Source organism: Nelumbo nucifera, chromosome 2 (assembly GCF_055504915.1).
Source record: "Nelumbo nucifera cultivar China Antique chromosome 2, China Antique-T2T, whole genome shotgun sequence".
NCBI classification, from domain to species: Eukaryota; Viridiplantae; Streptophyta; class Magnoliopsida; order Proteales; family Nelumbonaceae; genus Nelumbo; species Nelumbo nucifera.
The window spans coordinates 55,993,479-56,006,597 of record NC_142650.1 but is presented as its reverse complement, the minus strand read 5'-3'; the positions used below and the strand labels follow the sequence as shown (position 1 = coordinate 56,006,597).

Sequence of the window (13,119 nt, the reverse complement as noted above, 5' to 3'; positions counted from 1 at the left end):
ATCCCCCTCTCTTAAGGCCTTAACCTCCAACCCTGGTGGTAATGGGATTTGATCATAGATCTCTACTCCAATGAGTCAAAGATGAATTGGTAAAATAATACATGTTTTTGGAACCAACAAAATATTGATTCTTAAAACAAAAACAAATTTCCTAGTATCGAAATAATATAATTTATGAAACATGATGTTGAATACTCAGAAGAAAATATGTTTTTGAAACCGGATTCAAGAACATAATTTTGCTCTAAGTTTAGAAAACAAGAAACATATACACAACCAATAACTTGTTTTTTTGTATTTTTGTTTTCAGAAACAATCTATTTTTAAACAAGATGGTTTTAATTTGTTTTTGGAATTATCAACAAGACAAACAATTCAAATTGTAGAACACTCCTTTAAGTTAAAAGTAATGAGATTAGAGGTATTTACCAAATTTTAAAAATACCCTCTATACATGTAAGGGTATCATGACATGATGGGTGATGATAATGAAACCTGAATCCAACCTGAACTCATTCAGTTTGAATCAATATTTTCGAACTACTGTTGATGCAGACAGTCGAACCATCTAGGCAATCGGTTCCATTTTACCCCAAACCCGGTGTTTGGCCAAAAACCATTGAATTGGTTAACAACCCGTTGACCCAGATGGTTGAATTGTCGACCCATTCAATTGATTTTGGCAATTTTTATTTTAATTTTTTTGTTAGAATGAATCATCCATTCGAACTATATGGTGGAACTGTGAACCCAAAAACCAGTGACTAAAACGGTTCCAATTCCGAATCATTTTTAAAACATTGGCTAGAACGGTTCCAATGTTTTAATAATAAAAAAACTGGTTTGAATAACTCGGCATTTGCCATTTTAACTTGTCTCATTCAGTAATAATTTGTGGAATTTCTCCTTTACCAAAATCAACAGCAGGTAGTTTTCATTTTCAACCAAGATAATTCTGGGGCCAGTCCCGACCTCAAAAAACAGACAATTGATTGGTTAGATTTATATGGCATTATTGTTGTCATAAGTTCATAATTTTCCACTTAATAAGGGGAAAGTGGACAAAACTATCCAATAATTATGAGGTCAAAACAGACGAGTACAAGTCGTAATGATCCTTCCTGATCCATGGTCATTGCTTGGACCACGGAATGAGATGGGTCATGGTCATTCCCATAATTGACTCCAATCAATTTAATTCATAAAAGTAGATAAAACCTGTATTAGATTTAGCTCTTGTTTGGGAGTAGTTGTTTTTAAGCAATTGTTGGAAGCACTTTTGAGAAAGCATTTATTGCTTTCTGGCCCATCTTGGCCTGTCATTTAATTTTCAAAATACTTATACGACTCCACTTGAAAGAAATACATTTTCATCAAACACTCATAAGCACTAATTAGAAGAATAAACACTCTCAAATAGGGGCTTAATAGTCTTTTTCTTTGAAAGATGGATCTGGGCCCCAATGACTTGTTCTACTCACTAAAATATGGGGGCCCGGGTCCCAGTTAAAGGATTGCCCGAACAAGAATCAGTAATATCAAATAAACTGCAACAATTTGAGTTTGCATTATTAGGAGCTTTTTCCAAGTTTGGATACAGTTTTTTGTAAGTTTCACCAAAAGAGGAGCCCTTTTTGTAGCTGCACGAATGCAGAAGGAATATTTTTTTGGTTATTTCAGGTAATTTACAGAGTTTTTGACAGCAGAATTTTCGTAATTACTGGTCTCTTTGTTATTTGCAGGCCCATAATTGTTGGTTTCTCTGTGATAAAATTACAATCTGTGAAGTTGAATCTTGGGGGCCCATTCAATGGTGGGTCCATCTGAAGTTTCTATGAATTTCAGACCATGAACATCTTAAGATTATTAACTCAAACCCAATTTACTATTTTTGTTCTTATTACCAACCATATGGAGAGACCAGAGTCCATATGATGGGAAGGTTCAAAATACAATATATATCAGTTTTCAAGGTCATTAATATTTTAAATACTAAAAGTAAGGCTATTTTAATAGTCTATAGGGGCTTTCATCTTTTGAATTTTGAGAGGGGAAAGGTTTTTTTTTTTTTTTGTCAAAATAGATCTGCATTACTTAAAACTGAAGGGGAATACAAGGAGTTCACACTTGAATTGATGGACAAACGATTGGTGGCCACCTTAGCTAGATAGTGGGCCAAAAAGTTCCCCTGCCTACGAACATGCACAAAAGAACAATCTTCAAAGTTTGAAGCCAGTCGATAAATGTCTTGCCAAATTAACTTCCAAGGATGCTAACCCGGGGGATTAATGAGATGACAGGCTTTAATAGCTTCTAGCGCATCCGATTCTACAATGATCTCGGGCAAACCCCACTTGTTTCTTGCCCCATACTTCCCGACCTTTGGCTGCAATATAGGGGAGAGAGAATCCTTTTTCTAACCATTCTTTTATAGACTGGTGAGGAATAGTCTCCAGTGATAAGGGGATTGGAGAGGCGAGCCAGACTGCTCTTGCGAAAGGGTACTGCAAAAGCACATGACATATACTTTCAGGAGTGTCCCGGCACCTAGGATAGTTTTGATGAGATGAAATGCCTTTTTGATGTAGAGAATCAAAAACTGCTAGTGCACAAGAACAGGCTCTCTATAAGAAGTTCTTTATTTATTTATTTATTTTATTTTTTTGGAATTTTGAGAGACCGTATCTTCTTCCAGACCTCAGGATATTGTTGAATCATAACTGGGCTGTTGGAAAACTACCATGCAACATGGTGTCCTGATTTTACCAAGTATTCTCCCAACTAATGTGGGGAGAATCCCATGTTCTTTTTAATTTTCTGGGTATCATTTACTTGAGTTAGTGATACACACATCTTTTAGGTGGATAAATAATTTTCTCACTTGAGGGGAAGTTGCCAATCCTTGAATGGAACAAAAATGCCCCTTTTTAATAACGGTTTTTTATGGTTAAAATGGTATTTGCCTTATTTACTTAGAAAATAAAAGAACATGGGTAAATGCACTTACCCAAGTAACTGTTTCCCATGAAAAACTTACCCGAGTAAGTGCATTTACCCGGGTAAGTAACTCATTGAAAAACGAACAAGGCCTTATCGTTAATAAATATCATAGAAGGACAATTTATAAAAATAAAAAGAGTTTCAATTAAATGGAATTCTTGATTTTTCCATATTGACATCAGTTTCAGTGCACACAGGACCGTACTCACATCGTTCGTACAGCATTTCACAGCTGTGCATTGGGAATATCTCTGTACTTGTATGTTTTTTTTCATAGAGAGATATTCCCAATAAAAAGCTGCAAGGACTGTGTCAATCATGAGAACACCGTCTTTTGAGCACTGAAGCGGATTTCTAAGAAAATATAATACCATTAGCTCAATAAGTATTACTATATATGACTTTATTAATTAGAGTTTATGTGTATTAGTTTAGTATCGAGATAGTTGAGATTACTTTTCAAGTTCTCATTTGGCCCAATTGATTCCACGGTTTTCAATTTCTTCAATTTGAAATGAGGAAAGTTTTGAGGATCTACAGGTCTGGAGCTTTAGCCCTGAGGTAATGCTAAGAAAAAGTAGCAAAGTTGAAAACTTGAGGGTCTGTTTGGTTCATAGTCAGAATTGGAATTGGAATCATAATTGGAATGGTTTATTCCCATAATTTGTTTGGTTCAGACAGGAATAAAAATGTGAATTAAAACTAGGAGAAATGGAATTTCATTTCCAAGAAAGAGACAGGGAATGACCATTCCCTCAAATGGGGGAATGCCATTCTAGCAGGAATGAAAATGGAATTTCAATTCCGTTCAATCAAACAGTTGGAATTGGAATAACCCATTCCTATTCTGATTCCAAACCCCTATTCCTGCAAACCAAACATACCCTCAATTTTATATTTGCAAAAGAAAAGCTTTTTTCAAGAATTTTACAAATTTTCTAGCATTTGTTTCGGCAAACAATATATTTTACTTGGTCAAGATGGTCATTTGCTCCGAAAAAATGGAGACATACGATTAAACCCGTGGAAATGTAGGCTCTCTGTGGTATGGCCAGTTGGCTTCACATGTACCCTGCCCTTCTTTCTTTGTCCCTTCCCTTGAGTCCCATTTAATGTGTACCGTGTAATACTAAAAACATAAAAAAGAAAAAAAAACGAAAGAATTTTACTTAAGTTAAAACAAACAACGTAAAAAATACTTCCATATTTTATCAAAAAGGATAACTGGTTTTCTAAATTCTAAAATGAGTAGTAGGACTTGGAATTTCCAATATTCCATTTCATTACTTGACCTAAAAGGCAAAAACCTCCACTCTCTCTTTCTCTCCTAAAAGTTTTTTTTTTTTTTACTTGGTGGAAACTTTACTTTTTAAAATTTAAATAGCTATTGCTCTCAACAGTAAGAAAAAACAAAATCTCTACAATGCTTTAGGACAGAAGCATTTCCATTTTCTCCAGCAAATTTTATCCAAAAGGAGCTTTTCATGGTTCTTAGGGTTTTGGGCATGAGACCTAAGCTTTTATGATCATCCACATACACTTGCTATGCATCCGATACAGCTATGAACCCTTAAATATTGTTACACAAGAGAAATGGACCACAAATCAGCTTTATAACTTTATATTTTTCCTCTAAGTTTGTGTGGCTATTACCTATTTTTGCAGTAAAAAAAGGGAAAAGGGGAGAAAAAAAAAAAAAAAGAAAGTGAGGGTGAGATCTTCAAGAAGTGCTTTTAAATGCCCTTTCCTCGCTGTCTAGCTTTTGCTGGTCAATGTACCCCACCTCGTACACCAAGTTGCTCTGAGAGCCTCTTGAATCAATCATCAAAGGCTCAAAACTTTAGCTAATCAACTTGGTTGTTGATGAGCTATTAGGGTTCAACCTTTGAAAAGCTTTTGAGTGAACAACCCTGAAAGCAGTCAGGAAGTTTCAAGGAAGCCAGTAATAATCTTGTATCACACTGCAAGAGAAAAGTTGGCATAATGGCTTTTATCAGTCTGCCAAACAAAAACAACACAACTTTATCAAAAGAGACAGGATAAGGAGGGTCCTGGGCTGCCCCATCTAGTACTAACCTATAAGACATTTTTTTTTTCTGGTTTCTATTAGCCTGTGAGCCCTCATAAATTGGGTTGATTATCTCCAAAGAAATCCCTATTCTGCAAGGAGATGGCTCATAATACCATAGTTGGTCCCACACTGAAAGGCTTTATATTCTTCTAGCATTCGTCTGCCTTGTCTATGTGGTAGGGTATGACATTTAAGCCCATCATTCTCATCTCCATGATTGGAGTCATAAATCTTACCATCTCCATTATTGGTGTTATAAATTTTATGTATATGATTTTCCGGAAGCAGAGGAAGATAAAATCTTGGGCTGACAGGTATGACTCTATGATAATGTGGGTTTGGAAGAAAAAGAAAGAAGGAAAATGATCAGAGCACACCCCATTTTTGACAAACCTGGCACACCTATGGTGAAAACTGAATAGCCAGACAGATCCCTGCTTACAACGAGAGAAATCAAACACAAGGGAGTGTATTTATCTATTAGAACATCTACTCTTTGGCTAATGATGAGGGATGTACCCCCTTTATTAAAATGGGTTGTTCCCAAATCACTCTGCCCTAAAACAAAAGCTAGAAGAAAAAAGAAAGAAAGAAAAGCATACAACAGTACAACACAAACAACAAGAACACTACAAAATATTATAATGCTCTGTTGTGCAATTGGGGAAAGAAGTGGTTTCTACAAAAAAACAATATCTCAAGCATTTAATTGTAAATAATTAAACATACAACAATATATTACACAATGTACTTAATTTGATTAAATATGAAATAAAATATCCTAACAGCTCAAAGTAGCTAAAATAATTGTTGATAACGAGTGGGATTTGTTTGGAACTAGTGCAAAAGGTACTTGTTCCTCAATAGCCATTAACATTGACTTGCAGTTTCTAATTTTTCATGACTCTTGTGTTGAAATATGTTTATGCAACAATACTATTATCATAAGTACTTTTCAGAATTTATGGAAAAAATAATGGTAAATTGGTAAGTTGGAGATTTTAAATTGATGAGTTAGGATAGGAGTCTGCAACTCTTGGGAAAAATATGTATAGGTTTACACTTTCCTTTTGGAATTCACATGGGCATCCCACAGAGCACACCCCACAGCCCATCCCAGTCATGTATTGAAAACATCTTCCCATGATAAGTATGGAAGATATTCCCAATGCACGCTGAGATGTGCATGTGGGGTGCCAATCTGAACTCTTGTTTTTCATACAAAGAAAGAAATTAAACAAACAAAACACCGAGAAGGAACACCCTAAAGCATAAATTGAAGTCCCACTATCTTGAATTTCCCTGCTGTGGCCTTCAATCGCCAACTAGCCAGCAACTTGATTACCTTCTCCTGGTACCACACCCTTATCCTGGAGTCCTCTGCAATTTTTCTTGCATTCCTCAACCATCACTTGGCATCTCCAAGACGTCGTGCTGCCCCAACATTTGAGCGCTTTTTACTGGTGTTGCCTAAAAATATGTATCTTTTCAGGGTGTGAAAGCACATTTGTTCCTGTTCTATTAGAATTGAAGTCAACTCTTTGTAGCTTTTAAAGGTCAATGGTACCATTATATTTCAGCATTGCTCTTCCTTTTGTCAGTTCATTGCACAAAAATAGTGACTTGTGTACAAGGTTTAAACTTTAAAGTATTGGCATCTGAAAGAGAAATGAAAAGATAATACATCGGAGTATGGTTAATTAAGAACAAATTAAATGGGTATTGTGGAATGATTAAAGAGTGCCTCCATCACATTGAATCTAAGCTTAAATGACTATTAGTAGGGTATAAACACATATTAATGGTTTACGTAAGGAATGAACTACTGAAATGTACTTAAAAAAAACGTTGGGAGAAAGAATTAGAACATAGACCAATATTCATGGAAAATAACAAAATACTAGTCAATATTGTACAACATTAAGTGGAATTGCATGAATACTTCGAGTCTTGTTAGTTGCTTCAGAATTATTTTTTTTCCCACTAATATAGAGTTAGTGATGTAATTAAATAGTTTTGCCCTAATGTCAATACAAAAACACCCTTTTATTTGTTTTACATCATGGATGGGTATTGGAAAGTAACCATGATAGGATTAGAATCTGAGGGCATATGCATGTCGTTTTGCTATTTGATGGAAGCTCCTGAGCTGTAAAATCCCATTCTCTAATTATAATACAAGAAGAGCAACAACAAAAATGGGGGTTCATGCGTTGACTGACCCCCTAAGACATGGTTGATTAGGTAGAATATTCATCCACACTGTTTTGTTATGACTTCCACTCCCACATGCCTTTGTCCCTTTATCAGAAAAGCACATATATAGAGAGAGAGATGGAGAAAGCTTCCTCCTTTTCTTTTTCTCTTTTTCCATGGACACGAGACAAAAAGAAAAACAGAATATGGATGGTGATGCATGGCATGACGATTATGATGATGATGATGATGCATGGATGCATTGCATGCATCCCCCCCGAAAGATGAGATGGATGGACGGACTGGACACGTTGAGTTTACCAAATCCAAATGTAGTAAAAAAATGCGGCGTAGCGTAGAAGAAGCGGAACTGGATCTGGCTACTACTCACAGATGGGCGCCTCACAGGCACATCCACTGTACACATGGGTTGTTCATAGGCAATCGGCATAATAGTTGGATGAGATGGCGTGGTTTCATTTTCAGATGGAGGGCACGACTGGTCTCCCCTTTGTTCATTTTATGACTTGACGGCGACTACAAACAAGACAGCCCTCAAGGACTACTGACTCCTTCCAGGCTCCAGCTAGGCGGGGGTCCGGGGGAAAGCTAGGAAGGACACACTCACTCCTTCCACACAGCAGAGCCTGAGAGCGAGAACGTGCTGACCCTCTTCCACTTTTCCCTTTCAATTTTTAATGCATTTTACAAAAGACAAGCTCTTGGCTGGCTGCTGAGAACTGGGGAGTGGAGTGGGCTCGCTTTGATTTTAACTCTTTATTTATCCACGTGGCAACCATTGAATTTGGGAATTCACAAAACAAAATTGAATTAACCAAAACTAAATAAGCAATTGGAAAATACAGAGGACGAACCAAAAGCTACGAACTACCGAGAACCCGACCGACTCCGGCCCGGGTAAACCTATAAACATCTCCAACAGCAAAAGCCGTTTCCATCGATCCCCTTCTCTAGTATATGTACTCTTCCTCCCGTATATATAATATATCTTTTATTTACATCGCTTTTTTTTTTCAAGTTATCTCTCTCCCTCTCTTAGCTTTTTAGTTTTACCAGGCTTTGCTTTCTTCTTTGGTTCTTACATTATGGAGCAGGCATTCGGATTTTCGTCGCTGAAAAGCTGCGGCGGGTAAACGTAGTCCACCACATAGTTGGGGCCGTAATAGTCCATCCTGTTTTCGGCCACCGGTTTCCCAGCATCCTCCTTCTTCCCTCCGCCTCCGGCACCTTTGCCGTCACCCTCTTTCTTCTCGCCTCCTCCACCCTTCTCTTTCTTCTCCCCTTCTCCGCCACCCTCTTTCTTCTTCCCGCCGCCCTCCTTGTCTTTACCGCCTCCATCATCTTTTTTCGCCGGAACAACGTCTACGCTTCTTTTAAGCTTCTCTTTTAGGTAAGGTGTCATGGCTTTCACGTCCATCGTCCCCTTCACTGTTACCAGGTCCTTTGCCAAGTCGATTCCCACAGTTTGAACCCCTGCAACCAAATAAACCACACCATTTTACCATTACCCTTCTGTCAGAATGTGCAGTAACTAAAATATTCTACAGTCTCGAGGACTTTGTATGGGTATCTTCACCAATCTTTTCCCCCCTTTTCATTGATTTCATAGAGGAAAAGGTGGGAATCAGTTTCGCCAACTGTTGAAAACTTTGGACAAGGCTCGACCCCTTCTCCTAACTATTAAAAAAATAAACATTACCCAATCCGTATGTCTCATTAATGAACACCCAGATTAGCCATTACACATGGTGTATGTTTGACGTTTGTTTCACAAGTTAATTTAACTAAAAATTCGACCAAAACAAAATACAGTAGAAATTACTGAAATTTTTTTAACTGATGACGAAGATGATCTCTATCTCTCTCCTCACCTTTGTACTTGGAGGTGATACGTCGTATTTTCTGGATGCATCCTTCACAGTGCAATCTGATCTTCAGAACAACTGTCGTCACAGGTGGCTGTAGAAGAATATAAATAAATTGATTAATAATTAATTCAAGCCAAGTAAAATTAATCTGGACTAAGATGCGCCTCGATATGGCCATTTAGTAATGGGAGGCTATATATAAATAAAAATTGAAGGAATTGCAACAGATTGAACGCCCTCAATGACCCTGACTGACTTCTTGACTTCTCACGAGGGTAGCTAGAATACGCCAGATGCGCCATCCCACTACCCCCCTGGTTAGGTTCAGAAGGCGGAAAAACAAAGTAAAACCCCAATAAAATAAAAGCCCACGACGATCGAAATAAATGGTAGCTTTACAAAAAAAGGAGGCGCACATTAGTCGGACATGGAACGGAAGTACGCGCACGTTAGTTTCTATTTCTAAATTACCTCTTTGCTCTTCCCCTCTTCCTTTTTCTTCTCGTTCTTCTCTTCCTTCTTATCTTCTGCCTTCTTATCTCCCTTCTTGGGTATCGGGGAGATGAGCTCCACCTTCTTCTTCGTCTTCTGTTCTACTCTCTCTCGAAGTTTCACTGGATCTACCTTCCCTATTACGGTTAGCTTGTTGCTGTTGAAGTCTCCCTTCACGTCTTCAACACCTTCACCCATCAGAAAACAGAGCACAAAAACGATTAAGAAAGCAATGGCTAGTCTATAACAAAGCACATTCTCAGAAACTTTGTTGGAAACCTCGGTAGTCTAAGCGGAGACGAAAGGAAGAAACCAAAATGACCGAACTCAATCGATAAAACCAAAGGTGATTTAGAGTAACTCGGGAGGGATGGGGAGGAACTCTGTAAAATCCAGAATCAAAATACAATTAGAAGTTAAAACTGACGAATCAGACTGAAGAAAGAGATTGACCTCGAAACACGACGAAACATTGCGAAGAAAGAGATGCAAATGCCACACTTAACATTAATCGAAATATGACGAAACATATTGTCGTCGTGGGCGTGATCTACCTTCGAAACCCTTGACAGATTTCTTGACTTTCATTGCACAACCTTCACAGTGCATATCAACCTTCAAAACCACGGTAATCGTACCATCGTCCTTCTTCCCACCCTCGGCCTTCTTATCGCCGTTCTTCTTCTTGCCCTCATTCTTGTTCTCCTTCTGCAACAAACAAACCCAACAAAGGAAACAAAATGAGGTCGCCATTCATTTCGGAAAACAACTTCAAGAGACTCAACAAGAAGGAGTCGAGAGAGGAGAAAGAGATGCGACTGCGAGTGATCTGGAATGGGAAACGAATTCGCACCTCACCCATCGCTGCTTCTCCGTTGCCTCCCACCAATGTTGCTCTCACTCTCAGGAACAAGAATCGATGTGAATCCGCACCGCAGAGGCGGAGGACAATAAATAGAAGACAGAGAGATAGGGAGAGGTAGTTGTGGATGAAGGGGCTGATCACGAGTTGGGGTCTCCTTACAACATATTACGTTCCAACACCCTGCCAACAATCCTTCACCGCGAGACCCATTTTTTTCAGTTTCGTGGTGAGATGTACGGTATCGAATTTGTTGGTAGGGTGTTGGGACGTATTTTAGTTGGCAGGGGATCGAGATTCACTGATCACTGATGAATGATGATGTTATGTGAAGGAACGGGGTGATGTATGTATGTGCATGTCATGCATGATTGGAACACTCATGATATGCTTTTGGCGCCTGATTGGACTGATTTGCCTGTTTGAGTGTCGCGAAACCGCTGGGTCATTTCTTCACCATCTCCCTCCCTCTCTCTCTAAACTTTCTCTCTCCATCGAGGGTTTTTTTTTCGAATTTTTAAGGTGGAATGACGGTATTGCCCTGAGGATTTACATTATCATTGCTTCGATGGAGTGCCCTAAACTTACGGGGAGGGAAAGGAACTTTTGGTCATATCGTGGTGTCAGTTCGCTTGACCATCGTGAGTATTGGTTTGGTTTGTTTGTTTTCTTATGGATTCCGTTCCGTTTAATGGATCCAAAGGACAGACCTACCCTAACTCCCTAAGTACGTCCCACAGGTCCTAGCCTTGTGCTGCGGAAGGGTCGTGTACCCTTCACGTATAGGTGTAGCCTCACCCCGTTACCCGGACGCCGAGGAGGATATTTCGGGGAAAATAAAATCTTTTTAATGACGAAAATGCCCCTGTCAAGATGGATATAATACAACATTGGCCACAAATCTCCGTAGGGAGAGGAAATAGGAATCCTTCCGGGAAATGGATTAGGTAACTTCCCTCCACGTTTCTCAACTGAAAAAGGCACGATTCCAATTTAACGCCACCTTCTTGGCAGTTGCTACAACGTTATACAGATTTTGAAAAGTAATTTTCTCCATTCTAAATCAATAGAAAAAGGATTACAGTGTGAAAGAATAAACAAGTTGGCTAGACCTGTTTCAACTTTCAACAATAATACAGCATTTAGCATATTGATCAGAGTATGAAATAATTGATGTTAGTACCTGCATTTTGTATCTTGAATTTAGATCACGGAATGGGTTACCTGAGAGAATAGTTATCGGCAGTAGAGTAAAAGTTCAGAGAGTTCGAAACTGCTCCTAATTCAGATTTCTTACCCACATCTATCCACGTAACATCGCACCACACATGGGAAACATCTCATTCATCCATGTGGAGATGTTTTCAATGCACAGAGGCAGTATTTTGTGAATAGGAATGGGTAAAGTAAGAGATGCAAATGGATCGGATCGGATTCGAATTTGATCCAACATTCTGGATCTGATCTGAAAATCCGATTAGATCTGATAGAACTCGAGCTGAATTTAAATCCGTTTGGATCTTCAGATCTGATTTGATCCGATTTGTTTTCTTTAAAAAATAATAAATTATTAAAAGAAAATAAAATATGCCAATTTAAATAAAGAATAAACAAAAATACAAGTATTTTGTAATTAGTTTTATATATACATGTTTTTTATAAAAAAAATAATATAACAAAAAAATAAAACACAATATAAATAAATAAATAACATATATATGTATTATATATATATATATATATTTATAAATATATAACACATCGGATCAGATGGGAGTGATTGGAATCCGATCTGATCCAAAGATCCAACCAGGGGTGCTCTGTATTCAACCAAATAGGATGAGACCTCAGATCGGATCGGATCATGATCTTATCCATTTGCACCCCCTAGGTAGAGTTTTTTTCAAGGTTCAAAGTATCGAAAACGTCAAGTGTATTGGAAAGGCAATTTTAAGAGATGTATCGGGATACGCCTTAGATACGCATGCGAATCGGAGAAAAACTAAGATACGCTTGAAAACACTATAAATACTTTAATAAATCATAAAAATACATCAACAACACTAAATATAAGGCCTCAATGAGGTGTATATACATTAAGTTAATATATTTTAATAATTTTATGAAGAAATATATTATAGTTAATTATAATTTCATTAAAAATCCTATGCCTAACTATAATTTATAAATTATAATTCTTAAGTTTTAATGTTTTATGGGATGTGAAAAACCCAACTCTCCTATTCAACCATAAAACATGCATTGGCACAACTTCTATGTGAAAATATAATTAATAATTTTTTATTATTTAAATAATTATTTATTATTCATTTCCAAAAGTTATAAAAAATAAATAAAACATTATATAATATATTCAGAAAATAGTTATTAAAAAAGAAATTTCAATTGCTTTGTGGATATGATAGATTATCCATAGAATTATAATATATTCAATCATTGTGATCAAATGATAAAATATAATTAATTAATTATTTATTTATTTTTTAATTCTAAAAACATAAAAATAATTATTAAAGAAGAAATTTCAATTGCTCTATCGATATGATAGATAAATCCATAGATCTAAAACATATTTAGTCTTTATGGGC

At 37.2% G+C, this 13,119-nt stretch overlaps 1 protein-coding gene across 2 annotated transcripts; it reads right to left on the bottom strand.

The window, feature by feature from the left end:
- Window positions 1-8,079: 8,079 nt before the first annotated feature.
- LOC104586325 (heavy metal-associated isoprenylated plant protein 3-like) lies at window positions 8,080-10,660 on the bottom strand. Of its 2 annotated transcripts, none has more exons than XM_010243509.2 (5): window positions 10,502-10,660; window positions 10,203-10,356; window positions 9,628-9,836; window positions 9,160-9,247; window positions 8,080-8,761 (listed from the first exon to the last, which is right to left on the bottom strand). In XM_010243509.2, exons 1-5 carry the CDS (start codon window positions 10,508-10,510, stop codon window positions 8,367-8,369), a joined length of 855 nt encoding a protein of 284 aa, XP_010241811.1. In that variant the 5' UTR covers window positions 10,511-10,660; the 3' UTR covers window positions 8,080-8,366. The 2 variants fall into 2 exon arrangements, with proteins under 2 accessions (XP_010241811.1, XP_010241812.1); XM_010243510.2 differs by having other exon boundaries at window positions 10,102-10,356; window positions 10,502-10,569.
- Window positions 10,661-13,119: the final 2,459 nt, after the last annotated feature.